The sequence below is a fragment of the Pygocentrus nattereri genome, chromosome 17 (genome assembly GCF_015220715.1).
Source record: "Pygocentrus nattereri isolate fPygNat1 chromosome 17, fPygNat1.pri, whole genome shotgun sequence".
NCBI classification, from domain to species: domain Eukaryota; kingdom Metazoa; phylum Chordata; class Actinopteri; order Characiformes; family Serrasalmidae; genus Pygocentrus; species Pygocentrus nattereri.
Window position 1 is genome coordinate 12,161,158 of NC_051227.1, and position 16,802 is coordinate 12,177,959.

Below are 16,802 nucleotides of genomic sequence, written 5' to 3' on the forward strand. Positions count from 1 at the left end.
TATCTTTTTTCTCTCTGTAGGTGTTGGAGGATAATACTGGAGTGAGGAGAGTGGTGGTGACCCCCCAGTCTCCAGAGTGTTACCCCCCCAGTTATTCCCCTGCTCTGTCCCCCACCCACCATTTGCCCCCGTACATGGCCCACCCCCACTTCATCCCCAACTCACACACGGCCTTCTACCCGCCCCTCAGCCCGGGGGACCTGAACCCCCACCAGTTCTACCAGCACCACCTCCCACCCATCTACAGCGAAGGTAAGACACACTGAGAATTACTCATTTTACACCCCCTACAGGAGACCCCCACATTCAGGAAAACTCAGGAAAACATCGGCAGCTGAAGCTGCAGGGAGTGTTTAGCAAAGTTTTTCATTTACATTTACGGGATTTGGTGGACAACCACTACCCTCTACACTATACCAACCACTACCCACTACACTACACCAACCACTACCCACTACACTACACCAACCACTACCCACTTCACTACACCAACCACTACCCACTTCACTACACCAACCACTACCCACTACACTACACCAACCACTACCCTCTACACTACACCAACCACTACCCACTTCCCTACACCAACCACTACCCTCTACACTACACCAACCACTACCCACTACACTACACCAACCACTACCCTCTACACTACACCAACCACTACCCACTACACTACACCAACCACTACCCTCTACACTACACCAACCACTACCCACTTCACTACACCAACCACTACCCACTTCACTACACCAACCACTACCCACTACACTACACCAACCACTACCCACTACACTACACCAACCACTACCCACTTCACTACACCAACCACTACCCACTACACTACATCAACCACTAAACTCTACACTACACCAACCACTACCCACTACACTACACCAACCACTACCCTCTACACTACACCAACCACTACCCACTACACTACACCAACCACTACCCACTACACTACACCAACCACTACCCTCTACACTACACCAACCACTACACACTTCACTACACCAACCACTACCCACTTCACTACACCAACCACTACCCTCTACACTACACCAACCACTACCCTCTACACTACACCAACCACTACCCACTTCACTACACCAACCACTACCCACTACACTACACCAACCACTACCCACTACACTACATCAACCACTAAACTCTACACTACACCAACCACTACCCACTACACTACACCAACCACTACTCACGACATTACAACAACCACTACCCACTACACTACACCAACCACTACCCACTACACTACACCAACCACTACTCACGACATTACACCAACCACTACCCACTACACTACACCAACCACTACCCACTTCACTACACCAACCACTACCCACTACACTACACCAACCACTACCCACTACACTACACCAACCACTACCCACGACATTACACCAACCACTACCCACTACACTACACCAACCACTACCCACGACATTACACCAACCACTACCCACTACACTACACCAACCACTACCCACTACACTACACCAACCACTACCCACTACACTATACCAACCACTACCAACTACACTACACCAACCACTACCCACTATACCCACTACACTACACCAACCACTACCCACTACACTACACCAACCACTACCCACTTCACTACACCAACCACTACCCACTACACTACACCAACCACTACCCACTACACTACACCAACCACTACCCACGACATTACACCAACCACTACCCACTACACTACACCAACCACTACCCACGACATTACACCAACCACTACCCACTACACTACACCAACCACTACCCACTACACTACACCAACCACTACCCACTTCACTACACCAACCACTACCCACTACACTACACCAACCACTACCAACTACACTATACCAACCACTACCCACTACACTATACCAACCACTACCAGCTACACTATACCAACCACTACCAGCTACACTATACCAACCACTACCTGCTACACTATACCAACCACTACCTGCTACACTACACAAACTCCTACACTATACCAACCACTACACTATACCAACCACTACTCACTGCACCATACCAACCACTACCCACTATACCATGCCAACCACTACCCATTACACCGTACCAACCACTACCCACTACACTATACCAGCCACTACCCACTACACTGTACCAACCACTACCCATTACACTACACCAACCACTACCCATTACGCTACACCAACCACTACCCACTACACTACACCAACCACTACATTTTACCATATAACCAGATGACAAACTATTAGTTTGGCAATAAATACAATTTGTACACTTTCAAGCGCATTGCAGTTAATCAGCCAAGACATGTTTGGTGCCTGAAGTTTGCTTGTTTAGTTGCAGCACTGGAGCTACAAGGCTAATGTCACTAAAATGAATAGCAGTTTATCAGCATAGCCTTAATTATGTTGTTTCTGAGACTGTATGATACACTCTTATCTAAAAACATGGACTAAAGTACAGACAAAGTTCAGGTTGTTAGCGTTTTTTTTTTTTCAGCTAAACATTTTTAGCTGAACACTTAAAAATAAAGATCGAAAAAGGGCCACAAAAGACCATTTTGGTTCTCTAAAGACTATCAAAGGATGTTTCTGGAGAACCATTTGTAAGAGTGAGATCTGAGTTTGCACAATCTTTTTGTGTTTTAAGAACCTCCTCATTATGTAAAGGTTCTAGGAAGAGCCCTTAAGTTGGCATAGAACCTTTACATAATGCCTCTCATTTAAACATGGTTCTTTGGGGAAATAAACGACATGGTGCACCACAGAAACCACTGGTACACCAGCAGAAGGAGCGCTATGGGTCCATTTCTACTGGACGATCCTCAGTTTGTGCTTGAATCGCTAACCTGTTCTCTCCGTTTAGCACTGCCTGCTTTATTGTTTAATAACAGCAGTTTAAGAAGGCGACCTGTTTGTGATGTGTTTCCAGAGATAATCCCCCTCTTCGGTATGAACTACGCAAGCCGTGAGGAGCCGTATAAGCCCCAGCCGAAGAAGATGAAGGACCGGCTGGAGCGACAGAACAGTCTAAACAGCGCCCCCTCTGGCTATAAGAACAACATCAGCTCCAGCAGCATTTACAACGGCTACGGGAAGAGTCAGGGAGGAGGGGGATCAAGCCCTGGGGCCAAGAAGACCAACAGGGGCCCCCGGAGCAGCCCCCGGGGCCAGGAGCCTGAACAGCAGGGTGAGGAGAACAGCCACTACATATAAACTTATATTTCAGAATTAGCTCTACAAAGAAAATCTGTTTCAAATTCTTTTTCTCACTTACACACTTGGCCGAGTCATGTTTGGTGCTTGAAGTTCACGTCTGTAGTTTTGCACTTGAGCTACGAGGCTAAAGTAACTAACACCAATTAGCATTATGCTAACTGCATGCCTAAATCATCACATTTTACACCACACTGTGGCTAACTTGCCACTTTATTAGAAACACTCACCTTGTGCCTCCACTCACTGGCCACTTTATTAGAAACACCTAACCTTGTGCTTCCACTAACTGGCCACTTTATTAGAAACACTCACCTTGTGCTTCCACTAACTGGCCACTTTATTAGAAACACCCACCTTGTGCTTCCACTAACTGGCCACTTTATTAGAAACACTCACCTTGTGCTTCCACTAACTGGCCACTTTATTAGAAACACTCACCTTGTGCCTCCACTAACTGGCCACTTTATCAGAAACACCCACCTTGTGCCTCCACTAACTGGCCACTTTATTAGAAACACCCACCTTGTGCCTCCACTAACTGGCCACTTTATTAGAAACACCTAACCTTGTGCTTCCACTAACTGGCCACTTTATTAGAAACACTCACCTTGTGCTTCCACTAACTGGCCACTTTATTAGAAACACTCACCTTGTGCTTCCACTAACTGGCCACTTTATTAGAAACACTCACCTTGTGCTTCCACTAACTGGCCACTTTATTAGAAACACTCACCTTGTGCTTCCACTAACTGGCCACTTTATCAGAAACACCCACCTTGTGCCTCCACTAACTGGCCACTTTATTAGAAACACCCACCTTGTGCTTCCACTAACTGGCCACTTTATCAGAAACACTCACCTTGTGCCTCCACTAACTGGCCACTTTATTAGAAACACCCACCTTGTGCCTCCACTAACTGGCCACTTTATTAGAAACACTCACCTTGTGCCTCCACTAACTGGCCACTTTATTAGAAACACCTACCTTGTGCCTCCACTAACTGGCCACTTTATTAGGAACACCCACCTTGTGCTTCCACTAACTGGCCACTTTATTAGAAACACCCACCTTGTGCTTCCACCAACTGGCCACTTTATTAGAAACACCTACCCCATGTGTAGTGAGAGATGCTGCTTTCTCTCTACACGTGTTTTCATTTTTAAAAGAGATCCATCTCTCACCATATCGTACTGGAGTATTTAAATCTAACACCTGTGTTCCACGAAAGCTCCAGCTGTTTCTCCTCAGACACATCTGCAGCCTTTCAGTGCTCCGGATTTGTGTTTCTCTACAGTACCTGGTAGGACAGTCTTCTCAAACACATCGCAGCTAGAAGGAGCTCAGCTTTAATCACCCAGTTATCGGCATCTCTAACAAACATCTTATTTGTGCTGTAACTGTTGTACAGTGAGTTTTAGTCTGTAAGGTGAGAGGCCTGCACTGTGTGTGTGTGTGTGCACGTGTGTGTGCGCGCATGTGTGTGGGGGAGGGGGGGGGGGCAGTGTTGAGCTCCGTGCAGGTGTGTGTGGGGTGTGGATATTGCTGTGTGTTGACGTCATGGAAACTGGTGGAGAACACACAATGCCGGGCCTTTGATCATTCAGCAGCACAGCCAAGTGTTTTACCTACTGCCACATGTTCAACACTCAGGCTCGTTTACAGTACTGTGTAGAAGTCAGACCCCCGTCACCCCCGTCACCCCCTTCACCCGTTTAGCTGCACAACTGCAGAAGTTATTCAACGAGTGCAAACAGACTTTGTTTTAATGTCATGCAGTTCACTTTGGAAAAGTTTGATTGGGAAGAAATTAATTCTACAGAAAGATAGTGGCCCCAAGCACACTGCTGAGATGACCAAGCCTGAACGATGGACTGACCGCCTGACTGACCGAGGCCAGACCTCTACACCACTGAATGGGTTTGATCACATCAGAAAATCATCAACCAGCTTCTAAGACTGAGCTTTGAAAGTGTCTGCAGATTCATTGAGGAGCTGAATGTGAGGCTTCTGTAAAGAACGGTAGCTGGGATGAAGGTGAAGAGAGACTGAACAGCTGAGAGGAGATTCAGCGGTCATGCAACTTTCTGCTGAGTATATTTTCTGCTTATCTCTCTAAAACTGGAAAATGAATGAACTTTATCCTTCACAGCCATTTTGACTGGAAAGTGAATGAAAGAAGGGTCTCCTGCTTCTGCAGTTCTGTATGCAGATCAGTGATATGAAATAAAGTAGCTCTGCAATCGCAGCATGATGTAGACCAGGGCAGTTTTAGAAAAATTCATTACATTAAAAACGTATTCTTCTAAATTCTGATTTCCTCAAATGTCACGTGGCGCAACCAGCGACAAAGGACTTTTATTCTGACATGCGTTAAAGAGAGAATAGGCATCATAAAGAAGACCCCAATTGACTGTCATGGTGCAATTAAATGCTTATTTTTGAACATGAATGTGTTATTATTATAAAATTGTATATGTGTATCTTTATAATCATTTATATACATTCATTATCAGGTGTTCAAGGAAAATCTAAATATATCTTTTCACTAATTCATGTACTAGATTCATTTGAGATCAGCCATCAGAGAGAAGAGGGTTGCTCACTGACATGACAGTGATGCAGTTCAGTGTTTGAGCAGCAGCATCACTAACGTTAACGTTTACTGTGGAAAAGCCTAAACTAATCGAACCGATCCAAACATTCAGCACAGACGGGCCGGTCCACACAGCTTGCTGGCTCCTCGAATGGAATCGCTCCATATTTTACTTTATTCATAGACAACGTCACACACTGTCACCCCTGTTCACTCCTCTGAATTCATCCCGCTCGCCCATCCGGTGCTCAAGCAGCAGAGTCGCGTTTGTATGTGTGTGATTGGAATCATCCGTAATCTGCCAATTTTTGCTGTTGATATTTGATTGGAATAATCTGGAATCTCTCAATTTCTGCTGTAAATATTTGATTGGCATCATCCTGAATCTCTCAATTTCTGCTGTAAATATTTGATTGGAATCGTCCAGAATCTCAATTTCTACTCTAAATATCTGATGGGAATCGTCTGTAATCTCTCAATTTCTACTTTAAATATTTGATTGGCATCATCCTGAATCTCTACATTTCTGCTGTAAATATTTGATTGGAATTGTCTGGGGTCTCTCAGTTTCTGCTGTAAATATTTGATTGGAATCATCCGGAATCTCTCAATTTCTGCTCTAAATATCTGATGGGAATCGTCTGTAATCTCTCAATTTCTACTTTAAATATTTGAGTGGCATCATCCTGAATCTCTCAATTTCTGCTGTAAATATTTGATTGGAATCGTCCGGAATCTCTCAATTTCTACTCTAAATATCTGATGGGAATCGTCTGTAATCTCTCAATTTCTGCTGTAAATATTTGATTGGCATCATCCTGAATCTCTCAATTTCTGCTGTAAATATTTGATTGGAATCGTCCAGAATCTCAATTTCTACTCTAAATATCTGATGGGAATCGTCTGTAATCTCTCAATTTCTACTTTAAATATTTGATTGGCATCATCCTGAATCTCTACATTTCTGCTGTAAATATTTGATTGGAATTGTCTGGGGTCTCTCAGTTTCTGCTGTAAATATTTGATTGGAATCATCCGGAATCTCTCAATTTCTGCTCTAAATATCTGATGGGAATCGTCTGTAATCTCTCAATTTCTACTTTAAATATTTGAGTGGCATCATCCTGAATCTCTAAATTTCTGCTGTAAATATTTGATTGGAATCGTCCGGAATCTCTCAATTTCTACTCTAAATATCTGATGGGAATCGTCTGTAATCTCTCAATTTCTACTTTAAATATTTGATTGGCATCATCCTGAATCTCTACATTTCTGCTGTAAATATTTGATTGGAATTGTCTGGGGTCTCTCAGTTTCTGCTGTAAATATTTGATTGGAATCATCCGGAATCTCTCAATTTCTGCTCTAAATATCTGATGGGAATCGTCTGTAATCTCTCAATTTCTACTTTAAATATTTGAGTGGCATCATCCTGAATCTCTAAATTTCTGCTGTAAATATTTGATTGGAATCGTCCGGAATCTCTCAATTTCTGCTCTAAATATCTGATGGGAATCGTCTGTAATCTCTCAATTTCTACTTTAAATATTTGAGTGGCATCATCCTGAATCTCTAAATTTCTGCTGTAAATACTTGATTGGAATTGTCTGGGGTCTCTCAGTTTCTGCTGAAAATATTTGATTGGAATCATCTGGAATCTTTCCATTTCTGCTGTAAATATTTGATTGTAATCGTCTGGAATCTCTTGTGTGTTTGGAATCTGCTGATGTTCTTGGTAAAGTATGGTAGGAAATGTCCAGAATCAAGCCATTTTAGTTGTAAATGTTTGAATGGAATTACCCAGAATCTGTCTGTTTCTGTTGTAAGTATTTGATTTGAAATGGAATCATCCAGAATCTGCTGTAAATATGTGATTGCATTCGTGTGGAATCCCCTGATTTCATACCCGTGATGTGGTGCTGTACATTGGGAAAGGCAGTTGTGTTAATGGAATCACAGCGTATGTGGTTTTAATATAGCAGTAATGCACAATAACATGCAAATACAGGTAGGACTGCTTATTTATAAGCAATGAGGCCCAGACCTCCCTTTCCCCAGCTAGTGGCTGGGGAAAGGGAGGTCTGGGCCTCATTGCTTAGGATGCTGCCCCCGCAACCCGAACCCCGGAGAAGCGGAAGATAATGGATTCCGAGGCGCTCCCAGGCCTCCCGAGGGAGGCGTCCAGGAGGCATCCTAACCAGATGCCCGAACCACCTCAGCTGGCTCCTCTCGAAGCAGTGGCTCTACTCCAAGTCCCTCCCGGATGACCGAACTTCTCACCCTATTTCTAAGGGAGAGTCCAGACACGCTGTGGAGGAAGCTCATTTCGGCTGCTTGTATTCGCAATCTCATTCTTTTGGGCATTACCCAAAGCTCATGACCATAGGTGATGGTGGGAACGTAGATCCACTAGTAAATCGAGAGCCTTGCCTTATGGCTGAGCTCTTTCTTTACCACAACAGACCGGTAAAGAGATCCCTTGTACCATCACTCATGAACAAGACCCCGAGATACTTAAACTCCTCCACTTGAGGCAAGAGCTCATCCCCGACCCAGAGAGGGCTCTCCACCCTTTTCCGCCTGAGAACCATGGCCTCGGATTTGGAGGTACTGATTCTCATCCCGGCTTCTTCACACTCGGCTACAAACCGATCCAGCGAAAGCTGAAGTTCGCGGCCTGATGTCCCCAATAGGAGCACATCATCCGCAAACAGCAGTGATGTGACCTTGAGGTCACCAAACTGGACACCCTCCATTTCCTGACTGCACCTAGAAATTCTATCCATAAACATTATGAATAGAATCGGTGACAAAGGCCCTGACGGAGTCCAACTCTCACTGTGAACGAGAAACTATTCCAAACTATTAATATAGTATTAACTGTAAAGAGGCTTGTGTCTCTGGTGTGGCGTTGTGTGTGTGTGTGTGTGTGGCGTTGTGTGTGTGTGTGTGTGTTCCAGAGAAAAGCTGTAATACACACTTCCCAATAACACATATCCTGTTGGCAAACTTAGGATGACTGATGCCAGCAGCAGCTCTCTCGCTTGCTCGCTCGCTCTCTCTCTCTCTCTCTCTCTCTCTCTCTCTCTCTCTCTCTCTCTATCTTTACTTGGAAATCCCCCTTTATTGTAACCATTCAGTGTCTGTCTGTTTGACTGTTTCAGATGAGAAATTGAGTGAGAACCCCTGAGAGAGTTAGAACTTCTTTAGAACCCCTGTTTCTGAGGAATAGAGGAGAACAGCACATCACTGCGCACAAACCGTACTGTTTCAATCTCTTCTGCATAAGTTAATATTGGATTAAGGGGCCTATATCAGTCCTGGAGCTGTCCAAAAGCACATGCACACTGATTGTGCTGTCACACACTCTTTTCAGTAACACGTTATTTATATCATTATTATAAAAGTGATTTCAGCCTTTTGAGCTTAGGCTCAGTTGCAAGTTTTTGCTCAGACGTTTGCTTTCACTTGTTTGTTAGCTTTTGCTCTGTATGTGTTTCTATCCCGACCACAGGGAGAGACGGTAGTGTTCGCTCGGTCGTTTGAGATCAGTTGATGTTAGTTTTTGCATGATCGTTAGCTTTTGCATGGTGGTTAGCGCTCCCTTGATTGTTAGCTTTTGCTCAGCCATAATCTTCTGTTCGGGCCTAAGCAATCGCTTGGTTGCTAGCTTTGAATCGATACAGATTCACAGAGAGACTGTAGCGCTCGCTTAATTGAAAGCTGTCGCTTTGCTCTTACTTTTCACGCGGTATGTTTTTTTTGACTTGACCATAAAGAGAGAGTGTAGGGGAGCACAGTTTTATTAAAGCTGTGTGGGCAAGACAAACCACGTCAGCCTTGAGTTTGATGGGACTGCTAAACCGGGGTTACGCTACACAACAGCTCTAGTTCGCAGATTTTTGGGTCAGACTCAGAGTCGACAGCTGGAGAGAGTCGAGTCGTATTTGAGGGGTGCAGACTCAGACTTACTGCCTCTCAATCGCGTTTCAGACCAGTCAGAGTTTATCAGACATTTGATTTTTTTGACCAAACTCTTTGTTTATTTGCGTCTCCTAGTAACAGGAGAACCTGTGAGTTCAGTGAGTTCTGTTCAGTTCAGCAACAGCTTAAAAGTTGAGTAGTGTTTTTCAGTTGGGCAAAACAATCTGCAAAAACCAGTTGGATTGAGAGAGATGCCCAGTTCAGACTTTAAAAGTGCTACCCACACAACAGCGATCCACAGTGCTTCACACAAACGCAAAATAATAAAAGCATTAAATAATAAAGCTTATAATGACCTGGGCTCTAGCAACAAAGTAAAAGAGGAAATAAAATGATGGTTAAACGAATCCTGCAGTGTTAAATAAATGCACGAGAAAACAAGAACTTTAAGTCTTTAAGTCTTTAAACTGGACTTAAAGATGACATCTGACCTCATCTTGTAGTTTGTTCCAGCAGTTGGCAGCATAGTTACTGAATGCTGCCTCACTCTGTTTGGCACTATTAGCTAACTGGTCCCAAGTGATCAGGGAAGCCTGTTGGGTTTGTACACGTCCAGCAGATCAGCAGTGTATTTTGGTCCAACACCATTCAGAGATTTAATTTATATGCCATTAGAAGCTCTTTAAAGTCAGTTCTGTACTTAATTGTTGGCCAGTACAGTGGCATGATTGGATTGATGTGCTTGGATCTTTTAGTTCTCTTCAGCATTCTAGCAGCTGTCTTCTGACAATAAATGTGACTGATTTGATTTGAGTAAGCTGTAGAGTACGTTTTTGAAAGGCCTGTAAAGAGACCACTGTAGTAGTCCAGCCTGCTGGAGATAAATGCATGGTCATTTATTTTAGGTCTTGTTGTGCCATGAAATGTTAAACTTTGATAAAGTCCTGAGATGATAAAGAGCTGCGCTTGTTGTTGCTTTTACATGACTGCTTACATTCAGATCTGAATCAGTTATGCTGAGATTCTTGACTTGATCTTTGGTTGTCAGAGCTCTTTCGCAGAGTCTTTACCTCCTTAGTACCAAACAGTAGAACTGCAATCATTTCGTGAGAGAGCTAAGTAGATCTGAATGTCGTAACCAAAGCTATGTTAAGATTGAACAGTAGGGGCCCAAGAATGGATCCTTGTGGGACACCACAGGTCAACATTTCCTATTTTTATTTGTGGTTGTCGATGGCAGTGAAGTAGCTCCTATCTTCCAAATATGATTGGAAGCTCCTAAGAACTGCTCCAGAAAGCCCTACTCAGTTTTCCATTCTGTTAAAAGAAATGTTATGATTCACAGCATTGAAGGCAGCTAAGATTAAGAAGCACCAGCGCAGATATTTTGGCAGCATCTGTGTTCATACGAATGTCATTCAAGACTTTCATAAGGACAGTCTGTGTGCTGTGATGTGGATAGAAACCTGACTGGAAGTCTTCATAACAACAGTGCTCATTTAAGATTTTTGCTGAGCTGAGTGAAAACAACTTTATCAATAATTTTACCTGAGTTTAATTATTCATTACTGAGGGATAGTGACTGAATAGAGCAACCCATTCACTTTTCACAGTAAATCCACAGCTAGGCAGCTAAAAAGTTCGTTTAAAAAGCAAGTGGCCAAACATCAAGACTGTATGTGGGTGATTTTATAAGCTGAACTGTTTCCTCGAGCGTTTTTAGGTCAATTGAAGTGAATTTGGACATTTTATATATGGTACCTTGTTATTTTGAGGTACATGCTGACTAGCTCTGTTTATAGAAGTAGCCTGTCTGACCTTCAGGATTTTAATGCTAAAGAAAGTTGCAAACTCATTCCGTTTCTCCACAGAGAAGAGTTCCAGGTCTACCTGAGATGGTGGGTGTGTTAGCCTGTTGAAGATTCCGGCATTATTAATGCTCTTATTAGTACTGTCAAAGCAGTAAGACTGCCTGGCTTTACATACTTCTAATTTGGAGTTACTGAGTCTCTATAGATGCTGTAGTGAATCCGAAGTTCAGTGCAGGTTTCCTGCGTTCACTTTTCTGGGTTTTACTACCAGCTCTGAGGCTTTCTGTGCACCAGAAATCTTTTTTGGTGTTCCCAGGTGCCAAAGCTAGGGATAAGGTTGATGAGTGTTTTCAGATATCAGTCAGATATTATGAATGGTATTTTAGCTGCATTCCTTGCAGGGCACTACAGCACTGCTGTGGCTGATCGACTCGTACCAGCACAACACACACTACCACACCACCTCCACATCAGTGTTACTGCAGTGCTGAGAATGATCCACCGCCCAAATAGTACCTGCTCTGTGAGGGTCCATGGCCATACCTTATCAAGTCATGGCCCCACTTAATTATCTCATTTCCACACCTTGCTCAGTTGTGGCCATGCATTAGGATCCCATTCCCACATCTTACCAAGTTGTTTTTATTTGCACGAGATGTCACCAGCAGGGCTCTGTAGTTTGCAGCTCAGTAAATCGGTGAATAAAGTCTGTAGAGTATTTAGGAGGTTCTTTAGTATGGACAGTGGTTCTGTATAGAACCAGAAACACTCCATGTGCATGCTTAAAGGGTTCATGACATGGTTCTTCAGATTGATGGAGAATATGGTTATGCTATCGTTATTATTTCACACTTGTTGCAATAGAAGAACATTTAGGTTCTGCATAGAACTATTTTCAAAAAGGTTCTATGTAGAACCATATACAACACATCTGAAGAACAATTTCAACATGCAAAGAACCATTTAATTTTGCAAATTGTTCTTTGAGTTTTTGTGGTTCTACATAGAACCATTGTCTTCACTAAAGAACCCTCAAAGAACCATTTTTTGTGTGTAGTAAAATCTGTGGTGTACTTTACTTTGCAGGATGAATCTACTAGAAGAACCACATGGCTTTAGGTTCTCTAGGGCTTTAAGGTTTGAACATGGGGTCAAACTGCGGAACACTGGTCTGTGAGATGTGTGTGATAGTTCCACACACTCGACTGAGCTGCTCACCTTTTCTCCATTCAGTTCTCTGGCTCTGTTTCTGGCATTAGCGTTCTCCAGCTGTTGTTTTTATGGGGCGGACGTTCCGTGGGTGGGCGTTTTCGTCCGTTCGCAGTCTGAGTTCTCTCTGTGTGTCCTGGACACTGTTTTTTCCAGTAGTCTGCAAACTCAGTCTTGTATGTTTTCCTGACACCCCCATTGTCTGATTCCAGCTTCATACACTATTGAGACATTCACAAGTTCATGCCACTCGAGTCTCTGAGGTGTGAGTCAGAGTCCTGTCTTGAGTCTCTGAGGTGAGAATCCGAGTTGAGTCTGGAGTGTCAGAGTCGAGTCTAGAGTCTCTGAGATGCGAGTCAAATTCCTGTCTTGAGTCTCTGAGGTGTGAGTCTAAGTCAAGTATTGAGTCTCTGAGGTGTGAGTCTAAGTCAAGTCTTGAGTCTCTGAGGTGTGAGTGTGAGTCCTGTCTTGAGTATCTGAGGTATGAGTCCAAGTCGAGTTTTGAGTGTCTGAGGTGTGAGTCAGAGTCCTTTCTTGAGTCTCAGAGGTGAGAATCCGAGTCAAGTCTGGGAGTCTCGATTCTCTGAGGTGTGAGTCTGAGTCGAATCTCAAATGTCTGAGATGTGAGTCCAAGTCCTTTCTCGAGTCTCTGATTTCTGAGTCTGAGTCTAGTCTTCAGTCTCTGAGGTCTGAGTCCAAGTCTCGAGTCTCTGAGGTGCATGTCTGATTCTAGTCTTGAGACTAAGTGCAAGTCCTAGTCAAGACTCTATCGTGTGAGTCAGTTGAGTATCGAGTCTCTGAGGTGTGAGTACAAGCCGAGTCTCAGGTCTCTGAAATGTGAGTCAGTCGTATTTGTTGTCGTTGTTTTTTTTAGAAAAACACTATTAGAATAAATACAAATAACATGAATATATTAAATAGTGTTTTTATGTGTTTCATTGTGTTTATTATCCAATCAGTACTTCATTATGTTAAATCAGGAGCTGCTGATGAGTTCAATAAATCTGTGTGGTGCAGGACGAGAAACCTGGAACCAGACTTTGTTTACCACAGTGTTTGTTTGGGTTTGTTCATGTACAGAACTGTATATACAGTGAAAATCAGAAGATTCTGGACAATTCCAATCACATAGTTACAGAGAAATCCGATAGATTCTACACAATTTCTATCACCTATTTATCACAGATTCTGGATGATTCACAGATTTTGGAAGATTGCAGTTCTGGTTCCAATTCCAATTCTGATTCAGATCACAGATTTTGGATGATTCCAGTCCCATTTAGAGTGGAAATCTGTAGATTCTGATTTTATTAACGTATTTAATGCGGAAGCTGGTAGATTCTGCACAATTTCCATCATGTTTGCAGTGGAATTTGTTCTGTGTGGTTCTGATTTACATATTTAAAATGGAAATGAGTAGATTCCAAACAATTCCTATCACATTGGCAGGTTCCGCGCTCATTTCCTGCTGTGGTGTGATTGGGGCTGTTTATGTGTTAATGCGGTGAAGGTCAGACTGTGCTCTGACTGGTCTCTGTGGTTTTTCTGAGGAACGGCTTAATTTACCATTTTTCCGGGTTTCTCAGCGTGTTTCAGCGTGTTTACTGTTTCTCTGGAATGTTTTTCGCTTTTCTCCAAGCCATGTTTTAAACTCCTCCTGAGCAGCTGTGACTGGAGAATGTTTTTAACTGGGTTTAGTGTTTTTCTCTTCTTTTCATTGTCTGTTTTAAATGTGGTGTAATGCTGCCCCCTGCTGACTGAACACCAAAATAACTGAATGAAAATGTGAAGGAAGTTTTTCCTTTGTCTGTGAAACACGTCTGATCACGCAGCCGGCTTTACACGTCTGATCACGCAGCCGGCTTTACACGTCTGATCACGCAGCCGGCTTTACACGTCTGATCACGCAGCTGGCTTTACACGTCTGATCACAGACGGCTTTACACGTCTGATCACACAGCCGGCTTTACACGTCTGATCACGCAGCCGGCTTTACGCGTCTTATCACGCAGCCGGCTTTACACGTCTGATCACGTCTTTACACGTCTGATCACAGACATCTTTACACGTCTGATCACGTCTTTACACGTCTGATCATCCAGCCGGCTTTACACGTGTGATCACACAGCCGGCTTTACACGTCTGATCACGCAGCCGGCTTTACACGTCTGATCACACAGCCGGCTTTACACGTCTGATCACACAGCCAGCTTTAAACGTCTGATCACACAGCCGGCTTTACACGTCTGATCACGTCTTTACACGTCTGATCACACAGCCGGCTTTACACGTCTGATCACACAGCCAGCTTTAAACGTCTGATCACACAGCCGGCTTTACACGTCTGATCACGTCTTTACACGTCTGATCACACAGCCAGCTTTACACGTCTGATCACACAACCAGCTTTAAACGTCTGATCACACAGCCAGCTTTACATGTCTGATCACACAGCCAGCTTTACACATCTGATCACACAGCCGGCTTTACACGTCTGATCACACAGCCGGCTTTACACGTCTGATCACACAGCCAGCTTTAAATGTCTGATCACACAGCCAGCTTTACACGTCTGATCACAAAGCCGGCTTTACACGTCTGATCACGCAGCCAGCTTTAAACGTCTGATCACACAGCCGGCTTTACACGTCTGATCACACAGCCAGCTTTACACATCTGATCACACAGCCAGCTTTACACGTCTGATCACACACCCAGCTTTACACGTCTGATCACGCAGCCAGCTTTAAACGTCTGATCACACAGCCGGCTTTACACGTCTGATCACACAGCCGGCTTTACACGTCTGATCACACAGCCGGCTTTACACGTCTGATCACACAGCCAGCTTTACACGTCTGATCACACAGCCAGCTTTACACGTCTGATCACACAGCCGGCTTTACACGTCTGATCACACAGCCAGCTTTACACGTCTGATCACACAGCCGGCTTTACGCGTCTGATATCACAGCCGGCTTTACGCGTCTGATCATACAGCCGGCTTTATACGTCTGATCACACAGCCGGCTTTACACGTCTGATCACAATGAAATTTCTCCTCTTCTGCTTACAGACCCCGGTGTGGGCAGGACTGAATGTTTGGAATCAGAACTTTCCACACAGCTTCTCCACTCATTACAGCGAACTATCAGTCAGAATCATTCATATTTAATCTCTCTCTCCCTCCCCCCCGTATCTCTATCTCTCTCTCTGTCTGTCTCTTTCTCTCTGTGTCTCTCCCTCTCTCTCTCTCTCTGTCTCTTTCTCTCTCTCTCTCTCTGTCTCTCCCTCTCACTTTCTGTGTCTCTCTCTGTCTCTCCCTCCCTCCCTCTCTCTCTCTTTATCTCTCACTCTCTCTCTCTCTCTCTCTCTCTCTCTCTCTCTCTGTCTCTTTCTCTCTCTCTCTCTGTCTCTCTCTCTCTCTCTCTCTCTGTCTCTTTCTCTCTCTCTCTCTGTCTCTCTCTCTCTCTTTATCTCTCTCTCTCTCTCTCTTTATCTCTCTCTCTCTCTCTCTTTATCTCTCTCTCTCTCTCTCTCTCTCTCTCTCTCTCTCTCTCTCTCCTGTAGATCAAGATACAGAGGTGAAGAAGTTTCAGGATATTTTGTCAGGAATTGAAAAGCCCCAGGTGAGTGAGTCAGTCTGTCTGTCTGTCTGTCTGTCTGTCTGTCTGTCTGTCTGTCTGTCTGTCTGATTTTTGCAGAGTCCTTGAATGTTTGCCCTGTAGTGTGTAGGTGTTCTGCTGCCTCATGGGGGCAGTGTTTAGCTGTCTGTTTTGTTTGTGTGTGTGTGTGTGTGTGTGTGTGTGTGTGTGTGTGTGTGTGTGTGTGTGTGTGTGTGATAACCTGCATTCTACAAGTTTTGCACTTACATGATTATAATAATATTACACCACAGGAAGTGTCATTGACACAGACACACAAATACTCCATAGACAGTCATTCATCGGCTCCCTGCTGCTAGAACTGCCCTATACACCATATTGTACAGTTTATTACATAGGTGTGAATGTGAA

At 43.9% G+C, this 16,802-nt stretch overlaps 1 protein-coding gene across 2 annotated transcripts in view; it reads left to right on the forward strand.

Annotated features, from left to right (window-relative positions):
- The window catches only part of fndc3ba (fibronectin type III domain containing 3Ba), a 228,081-nt gene that overhangs the window by 137,774 nt on the left and 73,505 nt on the right, over positions 1-16,802 (forward strand). For both annotated transcript variants that reach the window (XM_037546630.1, XM_037546631.1), the window contains exons 5-7: positions 21-252; positions 2,962-3,219; positions 16,357-16,415. In XM_037546630.1, the coding sequence (XP_037402527.1) occupies positions 21-252; positions 2,962-3,219; positions 16,357-16,415 (549 nt within the window). The remainder of the gene's footprint in view (positions 1-20; positions 253-2,961; positions 3,220-16,356; positions 16,416-16,802) is intronic.